The 17106-nt window shown below is 42.9% G+C and overlaps 1 protein-coding gene across 5 annotated transcripts; it reads right to left on the reverse strand.

The window, feature by feature from the left end:
* Positions 1-1274: 1274 nt before the first annotated feature.
* On the reverse strand, positions 1275-16900 carry qki2 (QKI, KH domain containing, RNA binding 2). Of its 5 annotated transcripts, none has more exons than XM_017034615.2 (10): positions 16514-16900; positions 16255-16426; positions 13139-13287; positions 12010-12126; positions 8859-9002; positions 6971-7058; positions 6468-6752; positions 5905-5928; positions 5147-5221; positions 1275-3162 (listed from the first exon to the last, which is right to left on the reverse strand). In XM_017034615.2, exons 2-10 carry the CDS (start codon positions 16394-16396, stop codon positions 3140-3142), a joined length of 1047 nt encoding a protein of 348 aa, XP_016890104.1. In that variant the 5' UTR covers positions 16397-16426; positions 16514-16900; the 3' UTR covers positions 1275-3139. The 5 variants fall into 5 exon arrangements, with proteins under 5 accessions (XP_016890104.1, XP_016890103.1, XP_016890106.1 ...); XM_017034614.2 differs by having other exon boundaries at positions 5147-5224; XM_017034617.2 differs by lacking the exon at positions 5905-5928 and having other exon boundaries at positions 16514-16899.
* Positions 16901-17106: the final 206 nt, after the last annotated feature.

Genomic DNA, 17106 nt, shown 5'->3' on the forward strand with positions numbered 1-17106 from the left:
CCCACCATAGTTACCGGTGTAAAATCATTACGGCGCTGCTCTGTCATCAAATATTTACCGAGCAGAGGAAATCTGGAGCAGTTCATTATGTGGAGAACGGAGTGCATGCGCAGCAAAGTAAATCAACCTGTCCTTTCATCACACACACATTCACACAGACCTAGTCACTTTGATTGTGAGTGATAGAAGCTCTGGGCCTCAGTGTAGGAAAATGGTGGGAGCCGAGCTTTAAATACATCACCAGATGCTTTCAGAGTGTTTCATGCTTAACTAAGAGAACGGGGGAAAAAAACCCAGAATTTGACTGAAAACAGGAAAAACACAAGACAAGAAGAGCACACACCCATACACAGACCCCCACCCATCTCTATCCACGCATTTCTTTTCTCCTCTGCTGTCTCCACTCTGGGCTTGCACTCGGCTTCTTCCTGTTCAGAGGATGTTAAGCGACGGCCACATTATGTCCTTTCTCTCTCTGTGATCAGGGGGCTGGGGCTGCAGCCACAGAACAGGCTCAATTCCAAGCCTGAAGTTCAACATTACCCCTCAACTTCACAAAGGGAGCAGGAAGGGCAGAGAGAGGACGCATGAGCCACCCACTGCTGCATTAACCATGGAAACCTCAGTGTCATTCCCACTCTTTTTGTTTGTGTGTGTGTGAAAACTAACTTTTACTCCTAATCTTTGAGGTAAAAAGTCTCAAACCATAAAAATGATTGATTTGATGCATGTTGTTGAAATAATCTTTTTTCCCCATCTTTAATAACGAAGCTACAGCAAAAACAGCTGCAGTGACTTTGTATGTTGTTAGTTGTAGATTGGAGACTTCAGGGACAGACTGTGATCCTGTGTAATATTTACTCTGCAGATGTTTGAGGGCGAGCTTGCACAATCAATTTCCCTTCAATTCCCCAGCCATCTAGTCTTCCGAACCTGAAACCCTGACCACCACCCCCTCTCCCTTTCCTCTCCGTTATACATGTGCATGCCTCAGAGGAACCATGGTGAGTTGGGTGTGTTTTGTTCTCTCTTACTGCTCACATCAATGTCCGTAATGTCCACTTAGAAAAGCAGAGGAAGGTAAAGAAGAAGAAAAGGGGCCCCGGAAAGAAGGAAATTGGGGGAAAAAAAACATGTCGTGGCCTTTTTCTTGCATGTGAATTACCTGATGGCTTTTTTCTCCCTCTGTATCTGAGAAGTATTGGCTCATTAGTATGCAGAAAGGAAGCTGATTTGCATCATTAAGCACTGCAGAGAAAAAGCAACAAAGTTGGTTAGTTTTACATCTACAAGTTTAATAGTGAACAAAGAGTTATTCCTGCTCAGAATACGTAAAACGTTAAAGGTTCTTAGATCAACACATCATTTTCGCCCATTTCACTTCATTAGATATCTTTCTTTTAAAGGAGCAGAGACAGATCCCATTAAGGTGGTTAATAGTCACAGTAGTGGTAACAGTTAGTAACCTACACTTGGCACTGGAGAGTCGATTAATGTTGTACTACACTGTTAATTGTCACACTCATAGTTTACAAAAGGCACAAAAGGCAAGCAATGCTGATCTGAAAAGGCTCAAGTCAACACAGAGAACCAGTTGTTTAGGACACAACTGCAGATGACATAAACCACAGTTCGTTCTGTCAAATTATTCTCCGTGGTAAGGCACATTGTTCTTATCTGAAAAGCTCATTTAATGTTATTTTCATGTACAAAATAAAATATAAAAATACATTGTAAATTGGTTACAGATGTTACCGCTTTTTCTTTTGTTTCAAAAGTTTGAAGGCATCAGTTGGCTTGTGTTTATGTGAAAGTGCACCACACCCTCTAAAAAAGTGGATACACATGGACAAAATATATTGTGTGCGTGGACGTCTGCATCCTTCGCAAAATAAACAGCCAAGGAAAACACAATAGAGCAAACACGGTAACACTGATGTCTCCAGGCATGAGCTAACCTCACAGAAACCTTTTTAGACGCTGTGGCCCAAGCTCCAATACTGCACTGTACTCCCATTTTGAATGAACCACGGTTTAGCTCTAAAAATTAGAATTGTAAAGAAAGCCATAGAATTTGGATGAATGCCATAAAGCTGCGACACATTTCCTTCTGTCCTTAATTAATCTGTGTAAATCAACATGACAGAACTCTAAGGCTGGGCACAAATCCAAGACGTAGTGATAAAAGATTTAGATGTAACATTGTTCCGTGGCGCTCCATAAATAAAGGCACTGTTGTTCAGGCTCTGACAATACTGTAGTGTGAAAAAAGGCAGAAGGCATTGCTTTGTAAGTCTTGGAGATGTAGGCAAAAGAATCACAAACCTCCCCATTGTGTATTTTTGTGCTTTGTCAGTAACACTCATAAATACTTTGGCATTTTTGATTCCAGTTTGTTACTGTTCCTCGTTGAGAAAGAATCCTTAGTGACATTTCACCAGTCCTTATCCACATACAGTAAATACCACACACAAAAAACTGCCTTTTTACAAAAGACATTTTAACAACTTTTAAAACGATAAAATTATAAAAATGGTAAATCGTCTGGAAGACTTCCCACATGAAGTGAGATCTTCTGACTGAGTCACTTGAATTATGAACATTTGTTCTCCAGTTTAGTAAAAGGTTTCTGTGCTGTATGAGTACATTTAGATCCTTAACGGATGAGTAAACAAATTATTAAAGGTCATTATTATTATTATTATTATTATTGTTGTTGTTGTTGTCTATTGTTGTCTGGGGGAAGTTGAGCTCTTGGAGACAGTTGGGCACAGCAAAGGATTAGTTTGAACCCTTCACCACTGTTGGCCCTTAATGCAGAAACAGATAGGGATTTGAACTGTTCAAAAACTGCTTTTTTTGTTGTTGTAGTTTTTATCTTATACTGGCTTTTAAATTTTGTAAAAAGGCACTTTTGGTAAAGTGTTGGACTTGTTGCAGGGCGGGGTCCTGAGGTTTTTGTTCCAAAGATCGCTGACGTCTGGTTGGTTGGTTAGACAGTAGCAGCCAGGTTGTTCCCAAAGTGCTGGTCTCTGGTTGGCTGAGCTGGGGAAGAGGCAGGGGCCGCGGGCCAATGAGCACGCCAGCAGGCTGAGATGGGTGGGTCATCAGTGGGCGGAAATGTCAGAAGGTCAAGGGGTCATGGGTTAGTTGCCGTGGTAGCTAGAGTTAGACGGACAGAGACGGACAGACATGGAAAGGAAACAAAAAGGGCACATAAAAGGGGACATAAAAAGAAAAAAGATAGAAGAGAGATTAGTGTCAGCTAGTGGCGTCAGGATGACAACAAGGCAGATCTACTGCAGTCACACAGCGTGAGGGGTATTACAGGAGGCCTGCACAGCACCTTCATGAGCGCTCCATGACCATTCACAGGGACTTACATCAAGCACCAGGTGTTGACATAAGGAATGGTGGCTTCATGTGTGCTCACAAGGGTGTTTGTGAGTGAAGATTTAGGGAAATACTCCTCCTCATGTGTGACTGCTGCTATAGTGACTCTACTCATGCTAGCTGAGCTACATCTAGCACAGACAAGACAGTGAAACCATGGACAGAGGGGCATGGTTTCATGTGGGTGAGAGACTGACCTTTATGTTCAAAGAAAAGAGACTGGGCCTCACTAATACTTTTGCTTACTGACTGGTAGAGGTTCTGTTTAGCAGCAGGCATACGATCTCAGTGATTAACTGATTATTGATTATGGTTTGATTTGTTTGCTGTTTAGTATTAGAGGAGCATCTAACGACTACAGTAAGCAGAGAGGCACCAATAAGAGACAGCAATGAGAGGTTAAGAGATGGTGATTTTAGAGAAAATTTAACAAACAATTTAACAGTAGACATAGACTAGCTACAAGAATTCTGAGGCTTTGGTTTCCTTGGCACATGTTTTTTTTTCAATAATCATCTTTATTGCCTTTTAGTGTTTTTTTTTTCTTTTCCACTGTGTACAATACGAGCACCGATGCTCACATGCACGCCCACACATACAACACACACATACACACGCACATAATTGTAGCTAGCTAGTCCATTTCTATTGCATAAAACAGTCACGAGGCCCGTGAATGGAGAAGGGTCACCTCGTCTTAAATACACAGAGTATAACACTGCCTTCACTGCCACCTTCCCGGTGACTAAAACAGTAGTAACTACACACTTTGAATAAAGTTTTGAAGTTTTACATGGAGACACTTCATCTATAAAAAGTATACCATAAAAACAAAATAAAAAAAATTTACAAACTAAAAAGAACTAAAAAAAAAAAAAAAAAAAGAAAACTACAAGTATTTCCAAGCGATCTTCTTCCATAAGCTTCTTATAAGCACTTAAATCCTTAAAATCCCTATATACAAATTTATTTTGCAGCTAAATACATGGTAACAGCACCACTCTGGCTAGGAAATATATGAAGGATGTAAACAGCCCCAATGATCAAGTCCAGTGGGCGACTGATAAGACCACAAACAACAGTATCTGATACAAAAGAGCTTGTAACACAGACTTCAGTAGTTATCACACGCTGTGTTTTAGTAGTAAAACCCAAAGGTCATATTGGATTGGATGACCTTCAGGGAAAAGACAATCACTGTTACTTTAAGTGTCATATAGTCATTGGGCAGAACACAGGATTTCATTCAAAATAATAATATTTAAAATAATAATAATAAATCATTTGTGAAAATCTACTGGAATGGTGTATTGGGTATAAATAAAAAGTAGTAATAGGAGATAAACTACACCTAAGTCAAATAAAAATTTCACTCCAAAACCAGAGTCACAAGGACCGAGTCACATGAACGGACTGATCTACTCTAACTGAGAGGGTGCCAGCCTGCAAGTCCACAGGCGAGCAAAGATAACTGCTGCAGCTGCGACCTTTTACATGGTTCCTCCCAATCTGCTCACTTACTTCACTTTCACTGCAACAAATACTGTTTCACATTTATACACTGATGCTGCCTCAGTGTGTGACCTTTTAACCTTAACACAGTTAATTCCTCGTCTTTAAAAAAAAAAAAAAAAATTTAAGGCATGCCGTATTACACAGACACATGTAAACTGGGAATTGGTCCATTGGTCTGCATGCACACTCACACTAACACACACACATACACATTAAAGTGGCTGGTGAGCTAACTAACCTCTGTCTGTGGTCACTACCCTTTGGTAAGGATGGATTCTCTTGTCGTGGCGTCGTACCTTAGTGGTCATGGCACCTGCTAACAGCCATTTGACATCGCCAAAACAGAACACAGACGGTTACTCATCAGAAAGACAATCAAACAGTCTACTCATGGCACCAACATCAGTGAAACCAGGAAACATAATCAAGACTGAAAGTGGAGAATAAACAAAACAGCGTTTCCCCTTGAAGAGCACACTTATTTTGTGTTGTTCTGTGGTCGTCTCTCTTTCTTGTTTTTTAGGAGATATTATCAATCCGAACCACTACTCACTACTAGTAGATTCAACATCAGCTGCTAGTAAAAAAAAATCACTCTCTATCGCTGTGATCAAAATAAGCTTTAACACATATTAAATCACAAATAGCAGCGCTATAATATCTACGGGTTCACTAATATGTGTTAAAAGTATAAGCGGAAGCTGAACTATTAAAAACGAGTTAAGTAGCTGTCACACCACAACACTAGTCTGCTAATACAAAGCGTAAATGAACAGGAATGGACACTTGACTACTTGAATGACTGCCGGAGAACCTGTCATCCTAAAGTATGGGCAAACTCTGAGTGTTTGCCCCGTGGGACGTGTGTGTGTTTTGGGGGTGAGGGAAGGGGGAGAGGAGCAGGGAGGGAAGGGTCTCTCTCTGAAAAGCCAGTCCATGTGTGTGCTAGTGGGGAGTGTTGCTATCGCTTTTAGCCTTTGGTTGGGAAAGCCATACCTGCGAAAACACAGGGAGAAGAGACTGTTAGCCCAGCGATGAGCTTCAGCATGCATCTGTACACAATGTCGATGTATTATGAGAGCTGGATAAAGGCAACCAGTCTGTTTGCATTGGCAAACTGCTGCACTGAAGCAACAAAAAGCCCCTGTAGCATCAACATCTGCTGCAGGAGCTGGACTGAATGAACCAGTTGTGGGTCGTGATCGTGATTAAATCCAAATTAGGCTTGAATAGAAATGCGGTCCGGATCATGAAAACACAAATTGGCAACACAGCTCCATGGGGTCATGATATCACAAGACTAAAATGCATCTCTCAGTTCACAATTACAACCACCCGATCCGCTGAGACGGGCAGGGAGACACAGTCAGAACTCAAAGGTTTATTCAAATTCCATACATTTTACTCCAAGTGAATAGAATTACTTTTCAGAAAGGTTGGATTTCTTTTGTGTTTTGGCACATTTACATGGTGAGCAGCTTTGGTTGGAGCTCAGTATCCAGTTCCCACAATACATCCATTGACTATGTATGAAAGTGAAGATGTTTGAATTTTCATACCTAGTACTCCAGTTGAGTCAATGGGATATTCCAATATGGAGGGTGTGAGTGTGTAGGGATAGTCATAAGGTGTGTAGATGATTCCGGATTCCGGCCCTTGCTGCACCAGCGCTGGGTGTGGATTGCCTCCTGGCACGAGGGCAGAGCTCTGGATCTGACGGATTAAAGGCATGAGGGTCGGCGTGGTGACCGGGGCAGGGTTGCGCAGGTTGGGAGGCAGGACGGGCGTTGGGCCTGTGATGATGCGTGGTGCCTGAGGGGTCGCTAGAGGGAAGGCTGCGGTGGCTGTGAAGTGCACGGGTATGCAAATATTGCAAGTATGCCCGCACCCACACACACACACACGTACAACAAAGCAATAGACAGGGAAGAAAAGAGAGGACAATCAGTCTATTTAACAAAGGAAACAGAGGCATTGTTTGTATATACAGTGGACTCCTGTACCAAGACCCATCCCGTCACCCACCACCCCTCCTCCACATTAGCTATGATGTCATGCTTACGCGTCTTAACATTGGCGTCTCTGTAGGTCCCATTCAGAATGGCCAGCTCCATCAACTGCATTTTCTTCAGGTTGTCCTCCCCCTCAGCCTGAAACCAACACAGCAGCACAGGACCGTCATTCAGACCATTCACAAGTCCAAGAATTCACTGTTGTTAGACAGCAGTAGTCTGAAGCTGTGTCTGATTGAATGTAAAGATATTGGTATTTTGACTTTGGAAACAGAGAGCATGTACTTTTCTTTTATTCGGCCAAAGAGGGGGCTATAAACACAGTTTGTAACACATCATGCAGTTAGCTGAGTCAGGTGGTACGTCATTATTGTTTTACATTCATTTAATTCTATGACAATGGGTATGCTTAGAAGTCAAGGGAAGGAAAGTGAACTCCTTGTCATTGTGACACAGCACACCACTGCTTTTAACCCATCACCAAAGTGAACAGTGGGCAGCTTTAAGAGCCTGTGGAGCAGTGTGTGAGGACGGTGCCATGCTCAGAGCACCTCAGTGGTAACCTGGCAGAGGGTGGACTCAAACCTGAAACTTTCCAGACCCAAGTCCGCTTCCTTAACCACCAAGCCACTACTGCCCCCACATCTTTATACATTAAATCTAAAGATTTCATGGTAAATATTTAATACTTCATAGTGCTGCCCCCTATTGCTTTACCAGTAAAACCCTTCCACCCAGAGGCTCTCTAGTCTTTTGCATAAGATGACGAAAAGAGGAACTAAAACTAGAAGACAGACAAACTCATGACTTTGTACACCATTCCATCCATTTACACTGGTGACTGAGGTACTGTGTAGGGGCTGGCTACATTTTGATGTGTAACAATATATTCAATAAATCTACTGTGGGCCAAAGTAAAATTATTGGGTCAAACATGGCAGCCTCCTGGAGCTCGGCTAATTCCAGGACCACCATTTTTTTTTTTTTTTTGAAAAAAAAAAGTCATACTCTAATAATAAACATTCGTATAGAGGAGAGAAGTTTTTATGTTTTGCAGATGAAGAGACCTTGACCACTCTAATCCACTCCAACACAGAGGACATTGAGGTCAGTGTCACACACACACACACATTCACAAACACAGGTTAACACCTGGTTGGAGCTCCTGTTTGCCTTAAGTCACTTCTTACTTCTAGGACTGTGCAGGATGTGACAGCTGACTGCAACAATGGTAATCACCCTGCTGCTCTTTTCAGACTGCCTCTATTGTTGAGCATAAAGCAACGGAAAAGAAGAAAATAGCCTTGTGATTTCACAATACGTGCTGGTGGGTCGCACCGTGTGATCATTTGGAGAGCGGCGGTCGTTCTTCGTCCATGTCTGCGTCACCTTTTTCTTTTCAATATGTGCGGAGTAAGACACTCATACTCATAGCAGTATGAGTGTGTAATGTGTTATTACGGCGGAGGTAGATGGGACGGAGAATGTGAGAAATGTTGAGGAGCGCAATCAAAATGTCCTCTTGTGCAGACGAGACGACAAAAACCCAGTGGAGAAAAAGGAGTACTGTAGCTAGTAGTTGGGAATGAAGTGAGTTGTGAACAAGTGAAAGGAGTGATGGAGTGGGAGAACGAGTGAACAGACTCTCCATTCATTCCCTCAGCCTTTCAAACAACCAGGGGTTACCATGGAAACCCCTTTATGTGTGTACCCTAATTACCCTAACTCCTTACACATACTCTCTCATACACAGAGACACACACAAAAAAACTCAAAAAGACACAAACACACACTTTTTTTGGACTGACAATCCCCTTCCCCCTTCCTTGCATACCAACGCAGCAAACTCTGGTCCACTCACACACAGTCGCTCCATCAGTGTGTCCCCTCATATCGGATGCTGGGGGAGTGTAGGGGGGAGTTTGGACTGATACTCACAGCAGGCACAAGAAGTTTCTTGACCTCGTTGATGGCCCGCTGGAGCTTGATCTTGGCCCGATTGTGTGTGTCCTCCACTGTGATGAGAACATGGAGGTCTTCGCTCAGATGCTCCCAGTTGGGCTTCCCTCGGTTCATCTCCTCCTGAAACACACAAACATTTTAAAAGCTGGTTTTGAATGCGCCACACAAACCCCAGTGTCGTTACTGGAACAGGATTTGGCTTTTCTTCTGGGTTTGGATCGGCCTCAAACTTCACACACAAACACACAGTCTCGGTCTCACGGTTGTGTAACGCAGCTTTGAAAGCATTGTTACGGTCATTTGAATGAGCATGATTCACATCAGGGCCCACAAAGGTTTAGTGTTTTTACTGAAGACCTCTTCACTTCTTTCACACTTCCCTTAGATCAGATCACTGCTCTGTTTCTGAATAATCCCTAACTTTCTTGAATTATCAAATCAATCTGTGGAAAAACAAATCCACTGGCAGTCACAGCAATGGAAATAATGCTTTGTATCAGATAGGACAGAAGGAACACCGTTTACACTCTGACTGGTGTGTACTTGTTTGTTTCCAACTGTGTGGTTTCATACAAACAAACTGTTGAAAACTACTGCCTGATATTGTACAGTGCATAGTTTACATTTTCCTCAGATAGTTCAGCTAAACTTTTACAGGGACCAGCCACCCTGAGACTACAGACCCTGAAGTGGAAGTGTCAAAGTTCACCACATCGGTTCCCACTAAAACAGCTCAGCAGATTGTGAATGGATCGTCACAATGTTCTTTTTATTACTGACATGAATGGTTCCCAGTGGATGGATCCTAACTCCTTCAATGACTCGCTCCCTTTTCATCTGCCTTGACTATAAGACTTGGCCTTTTGGATTAGAGTGAAATCAGCACAGACATTAGAGTCAGTCCTCTTTGGGATAAACCCTCTAAACTCTCACTCTGGTCTTGTGTCATTTCTGCTCTTTAATTAGAGTTGTTTAATTTGTCATTTTCTATATTGTCAGCACTTCAGTTACATATGGAACGTTTCTCTTCAGCACACCCTTTGTCATTTCCTACGCAACTGTTTCACTGACTTTTTAGGTGCATCACAAGTAACTTCCTCTCTCTGTCTTAGCTGTTAACAACACAGAGAGTTTGAACTTTTTTAATCCTCACCATGGATTAACAAGAAATCCTATAAACAACTTCTGTCGGGCACAATCCCAACTTCACGTCCTGTATATATTTATTGACCAGTTGCAATAAACCCAAGTGAAACCAGTTGTTTTCTCCTTGTTTCCAGTCAGCGTGCAGAGCTACGCTGGATATTTCCTAAGCATAGGTTCCCATGTCACAGCCAGATTAGTGAGTAATGTTTATCTTCTTATCCGAATCCCCACACAATAGATAATTTCTCAGAGCCTCCCAGCCTTTCAGAACTCTTAACAAGCCATAACCATCAGCTCTGGAGTCATGCCAACAAATTAGGCCTTAATACATTGCATTGTTACTTGCAGCGCTGAAAAAACTGCGATGAGTAAATCAATGGGTTCGGTTCAACTCATCTGTGTGTGAGGTGGGCGCTGGGTATTTTGTCAAAGTACTCTGTACTATAACATATCAAAGAACCCTGAAAGTCAACATCTTTCTCTCTCCCCCCTAGCCTCCCACTGTGTCTCTGTTTTCCTTCCTCTCTGTCTCTGTGTGTGTCTCCCTCAATCGCTGAGGGGTGTGTGGGGTAGGGTAGGGAATGTTCTGGAGAGAGAGAGAGAGAGAGAGAGATTTCAAACCTCACCTTGCCGTTTGGAAAGGCTTGAGCTGACTCCATCCAACAGCAGACACCAGGGGAGAGGAAGGGAGGACAGATGGACCAAACACCAGGATAGGAGGAAAACTCAGCACCAAAAACTCAATGGTGAAAAGCAGTGAGGACAGATAGAACCCCTCGAACACAAATAAACATCAGCTGCTCTCTTACTTGGTTTTGTAACATGCTTGTGTTTTTCCTTTTAATCTAAACCTGTGAAACAGTTCTAGGGGTCACTGGAGGCCTGGGGCCCACACCATGTTTTCACAGGTTTCTCCAAATCACATTACTGCAGAACATTTATCAAAGCAAGTCCCAGTTGTTGTCAAGAGTTTCCTACTGGTCTTTCCTGACCTGCAGGCTGAAGTTGAAATTTCTTGGGTCACGTTTTTATGGTAAAATATGTTTTTATAGGCCGAACTATCCCATCTGTATTTGTTTTTAAATGATTTAGTAAAGTCATTCAATCGGAAATGTGATTAAAGCACATGTAGAAAGAATTCAACAGAATTTTACTTAGATTTCTTTAGACAGACAAATGTGTTTTTTACAGGGTTTTTTTTTTTCGTCCTGGGGAAAATTCTGGTTAATTTTCTGGGCGGCAACTTCTTGGCTACCTAGCTATTTTCAGACTTCTTTCTTATGCCATGGCTAATTTCTGACTATGTTTGCATTTTTATATTTATTTCGATAGCTTTTTATTAAACATATTATTAGCTTAAAGCTAATATGTTTTAATTTTGTTTCTATTTTAGCTTTGCTTTTAGCTGTAAATTGGCCGAATAATAGATTTTTTGGCTTGTTGTTTTTTTAGGTTTGTTTTCAAACCAACTTCTGTCTAAATCTGCTATATCTTTGGATAACTTTTAACAGCTTTTCAGAAAAAAAAAATCCTGCAAAATATAGGAAGGAAAGTACGCCTTGGTTAATGTGAAGCCAATAAACTGTAGACATTTTTGTCCTGGGTTTTGGGAAATTTTACTTTGAGCTGCAGCTTTTTTTTCCTTTATACAAGTGATTCGTTTATCATGAGGGTAAGTAGTTAGACTTTACCGGTAAGATCGAGCTTAAAATGTCAGCTTTGATTATTTCTAAGACCATTTGACACATAAAACGTCAAACTCTGACTGTTTTGCGACCTTGTTACCTCTGTCTAGTTATCGCTCTTCCTGTTTCCTATCTTTATCCTGATCCAAGCTCTAAACACGCTCTAATCCCAGGCTAAACATTTTACAAGGACCTTTCCAGGAAGACTTTTCAAATAATGTTATGTGAAAAACAACTGCATTTCCTTGGCCAACAGCACGGCTCTGCTAATGAAAAAGCAGTGTGTTGGTCCGTACCTTCTTCTTGTCTCTCATGGAGCCCTTCCCTCGCACCATAATCTTGCATCCTGTTTCTGCCTCCAGTTGTTTGGCCGTCAGACCGCGGGGGCCCAGGATCCTCCCTACAAAGTTAAACTACACAAAAGAAGCAGAAAAGCTCAGATTGAAAATAAACAGACCTGAATGAACACAAGATGCATTACGTCATTCACAAACAGACGTTTTTACAACATGTGTGTATTTACACGTGTGTGTGTGTGTTTGAACCTGCGATGTGTCTGTGTTTCTTGGAGAGACCAAAATAGATCATTATATGGGAGCTGACTGGTGCCGATGGCATGACAGAGCACCACCGTTCTCTTAACCTTATCTGTCACCAAGACTGAGTGATTAACTAGACAGCTGCCCCTGTTTCTCTCTCTCTGTGTGTGTGTGTGTTTTTTTAACTCTGTCGCACTGTCTTTGTCACACACACCTTTGAAAACCATTTGTCCTCTCCTCAAACCTTCCTTCATTTAAGTCTAACCTATTTTAACCCAGTGTCCACTGCTGTGACCCCTGCCACGGATTACACCACATTCTGAGATGAGCGCTGACTTCCTTCCAGCACACACACAAATCTAGACAGAGGAACTGCTCTCTAAATTTAACTCTGATCTCAACCATTTTCCAGGCCACTCTCCTGCGTATGTGTCCTGTTAGTCTCCTGTCATGTGAGTGAGGACAGCCTTTTATTGTACTCGGTGATTGGTGAGCTGATGCATGGAGGAAATCATGTGAGCTGTTGGAGTAACATCAACGTAGCCCTTCAATTGTTTTGAAACGCTCCAGTGTACTCGGTGTGAGCGGCGACACGCTGGATAAAGTGGCTGCGTCACATCTGACTTGGAAAACAACACTTAATCCATCCTTTTAAGTTTTTCAAAACATCTGTGGTGTAAATTTGAGATTAAGGTGAAGGCGGATTTAAAGTCCTGTCAACAACTATCGCATCATGGTTTACTTGTTATGACTACAGCAGATTATCTTTTTTCAGAAGGTGCATGTGATTAAAAGACAATCTTTCAGTGGCCACGAGGAGATAAGGTGACCAAAAGTAAACAGAAATGCGTCCAAAAGGTCAGGGGTCACGGCCTGGTCCACTCACATCAGGGTACTCCTTGACAGGCACATAGAGCTTCTCCTGCAGCTGAGCCACAGGGCCAATAGGTTCAGGAAGCTCCTCCATGTCCCGGCCGTTGAACATGCCACCGTTCAGTGTGTCATTGTACATGTCCTTGCGAACTCTGCCGATCTCTGTAGAAAGAGTAAAAGACAGAGGGTGATGAAAGTGACATGTGATGACAAGGAAACATACATCCAGCTAGTGAGTTCTTCAGAGTGACGGCTCACTGACACCAGAGTTACAGGACGTTCTAACAGTGCTGGAGAACAGTTAGACAGAGGGAAAGGCAGCCGATCAGGGAGAGAGCCAGACGCATTCTGTACCACTATGTTAACACTAAGCACTGAAGGCTTTGTTGTCACAGTGAATTATTTTTGATCATTTTTATTATTTCAATGCACTGACAAAGACTTTTAAGCTGGTGTGGATCACAGTGACCTACACTTCCGGGCAGCATTCATGATGATCTAACTAACAGAGCCAGGTGTCAGCAAACTATTTGACTTGCAGGCCACAATTGTCCTGAAATTTAACGGTGGGGGGGTCAGGAGCACATAGACAGAGCGTTGGCGTGAACTGAAGAAAAATGACAAGTGACAATGAAAAGTTATGCATAAAGGCTAAAATGCTATAATGCTTTTATTATGTTCTACATCATCTATTTGGGAAACGTGGGTATTGCAGGGAAAAGGCAGAAGTATAATGATAATGTAAATAAATTGTATAATTTGGAAATGTTTGGCGGGCCGGATTAAAAAGCTGAACGGGCTGCATCCAGCCCCCGGGCCTTAGTTTGCCCATGCCTGAACAGAGTTGACATTCATGGAATTCAATTGGGAAAATTATTTCAGAATTATTAAACAACTATAACTATTGGTAACTATTTCCAGAACCATCACTCAGTGTATTAAATGCTAAAGTTGGTTGGCTAAATAACTATAATATAATATAATATAATATAATATAATATAATATAATATAATATAATATAATATAATATAATATAATATAATATAATATAATATAATATAATGAACTTGTGATTCAAACTGTTGCTTATTTTCTTTTTCTTAATTCAGTGATGCAGGTCTAGTGAGAGGGGAAACATTATAGGAGGCGTCCTCGATCTGCGATTGTAATTTTGGCTCCGAGTCTGCTGTCCTCAAAGGTCAGAATTTTGGCCTAGACCTTTTTGGCTGGTACGGTGCAGAGGCACGGTCACAAATTAGACTCTGTCTGTCAGTGTCTGTTTGTTTGGGGTTTGTTTCAATGACCGATGCTAACCTCTGATGCCTTTGTAATGACACGCTGGCATAATAATAACTGACTACTGCCACACACAAATGCAACACGTACACACAGACCTGGGGTGTCAACACACAGACACACACACTCAGACACACACACACTCAATAACTGCCTTGAGGCACAAATATCATCTGACCTAAGCAGGCTGACAGCCATGTCTCCCTGCTTTGAGATAAGTCTGACCGTAATAACTACAGTCGGACGCTATAATTACAGACACAGCTACAGCAACAACGGAGATCCTCTAACAACCTATTCCGACCTGTTGCAGGCCAAAAGGTGGCCATTTAAAAACACACAAACAAACAGTAAGAATCTGCACACCTAAGCAGGCTTTTTGTCACGCCATCTGAGCTCCACGCGGCACTGACTTCCTTGAAGTAAATGAGAAGTGAAAGAAGAAGAGATTTGAAGGTGGAAAAAGATGAAGGAGGGTGCTAAAGCAGACTTTACACTGAAAGTTTCAACTGGTGTTTATTTATAGGCCAAACAACCGCCATGCTAACAATATGTGTGAGTGACAGCCTTTCCTATTTACACCCTTATGCCTAAGCCATTGGATAAAGCCAGGCAGTAAATGGACATGGTACAATGAGCAGGGGTGTTATGTCCGTCATGTGTGAAGAATGTATACGCCTGACCATCACTCTTCAACCAGAACATAACAATCTATCGACCAAGTGGTCTATTTCAGGCCGGGGAGGTCATCTCCTATTGTTATCTCTAAGAACAAAGTTGCTGTGTCATGTGGATTGTCAAAAAACTCAAAGTCAAAACTCCAGTGATCCTGATGTGCAGCAACAGCAGCAGCAGCAACAACACGCCTCAGCAACTGGCATCAACTGTTTCAAAAGTGACCTTCAAGGACAGGATGGGACGCGACTGGCATTTAGAAGAAGGAAAACGATGCCACCCTGCCTCTCTGTGCTGATGCCTGTCGACATGTCTCTGGCCTTATTTCAAAGCATCCCCCGTGAACTGTGGGAGAAATCAACAAGTGGAGCGCACTGGTCGGATTCACAGGCAGGCAGCGTGTCTTTGGAGGCAGAGAGTGGCCACAAATCAACTATTTTACACAGTGACATGCTGCCTCGTTCCTGCTCAGGGATGGGCTGCAGCGTTCACATAAGCCTGCGCATTAGGTCACTGGGAAAGACTAACAACTGTCTGTTTGTTCCCATCACCAACTGACTCGCTCTGTGTGTGTGTGTGTGTGTGTGTGAGGGAAAAGAAGAGAGACAGACAGAGAGGCTGAGAGAACGAGAGAACGAGAGAGAGAGAGAGAGAGAGAAAGACGAGGTTAGTATGAATCCTTTTGGTTGACTGGTTTTACTCTCAACTGATGTAAATGTAGGAATACTGAGTCTTTTCAGAGCTGACATCATTGGTCAGAATATTATTTCAACTTCACTCTTAGATCATTCTGATGGAGGTTAGTGTAAATAAGGCTTTCATTCACAGCAGGCTGTAGAAATAAACAGAAGTCAGTGAAGGGGCCATGGGATGTTCTGTGTCTTAGATGATTAATCGTCTAGAGTCGGTGCTCGTGAGACTTTTTGAAGCCTGCATCAAACTTGCCAATGACTATTTGGTCGCTGCATGGCCAACTATTTGTAAATAAATAAATACAATAAAAACAACCCCATTGTGTTTTTGCCCTCTGACAGGTCGATTTTTGTGAAAAACACACCTTCCTTCTTTCAAAACTCCACCAACCCCCAGAGTGTGAAACAGTAAGTTGACCCCTCATTGCCCCAGTGCGGCCGTGTCAAGTGCAGAGACCGGCTTACCTTCATCCAGCAGCCGCTCCAGATGCGTGAAGATGCCGCTGAAGTTTGGCAGCGAGCTCATCACCTTCCTGTCGTTCATCAGCTGCATGAGATAGTCCGGGTTGGACTTGGGTCTCTCCTTCACCTCTGTCTCCCCGACCATGGCTGTAGTTTGGTAGTAGAAGTGGTCCAGCTGATCGAAAAAAAGTTTTTAAGAGATTTGAAAAAAAAAAAAGACGAGAAAGAGAAATAGAGTGGCGGCGGAGGGAAGGACACACACCCCAAAAAGCGATGCAAGGACCCGTGGGGATTCCAGCAGCCACGACCCACTGACCGCCGCACTTACAGGCGGATAAACTTCAATCTCTGTCTCGGTTAAATCGACTGTCCTTCGGTTAGCGTTTCTAACCGCAGCCCCTTCCTTTCCTTCTGCCAACAGCCCCCAGTGACCAAGTCTCTGCAGAGTTGAAAAAAGTTCCTTTGTGGAGAGGGTTTGTCTCTGTTCGTAACTTTTTCACCGGCTCGGTGCACTTGGCAGCTTCCCTGTGATGATGTCCTCGGGCCCGGCTCCTCCGCTTGTGTCCGCCCAGAGTGTCGGTATTCTGCGGCGGGGATCGACTCCCAATCATATGATTACAGTAGAGCAGCAGCACGAGTGGGCTGACGGGGGCGCGCGACGCGACGCCGCGGTTGAGAGGGGAGGAGGCTCGTGCTCGTGCCCGCAGCAGCTCCAAGCGCGTGCACACGAATACACGCTCGTGACAATAAAACAGCTCTGCATAGGTATGTCCACCTGTTGGCCACTGTCACACTCCGTGACTTTTCTCTGTGTGTGGTGCAAGGAATTTTAACAGAGCATTTCTGAACGGACTG

The sequence above is a fragment of the Cynoglossus semilaevis genome, chromosome 8, assembly GCF_000523025.1.
Source record: "Cynoglossus semilaevis isolate Cse_v1.0 chromosome 8, Cse_v1.0, whole genome shotgun sequence".
NCBI lineage: Eukaryota > Metazoa > Chordata > Actinopteri > Pleuronectiformes > Cynoglossidae > Cynoglossus > Cynoglossus semilaevis.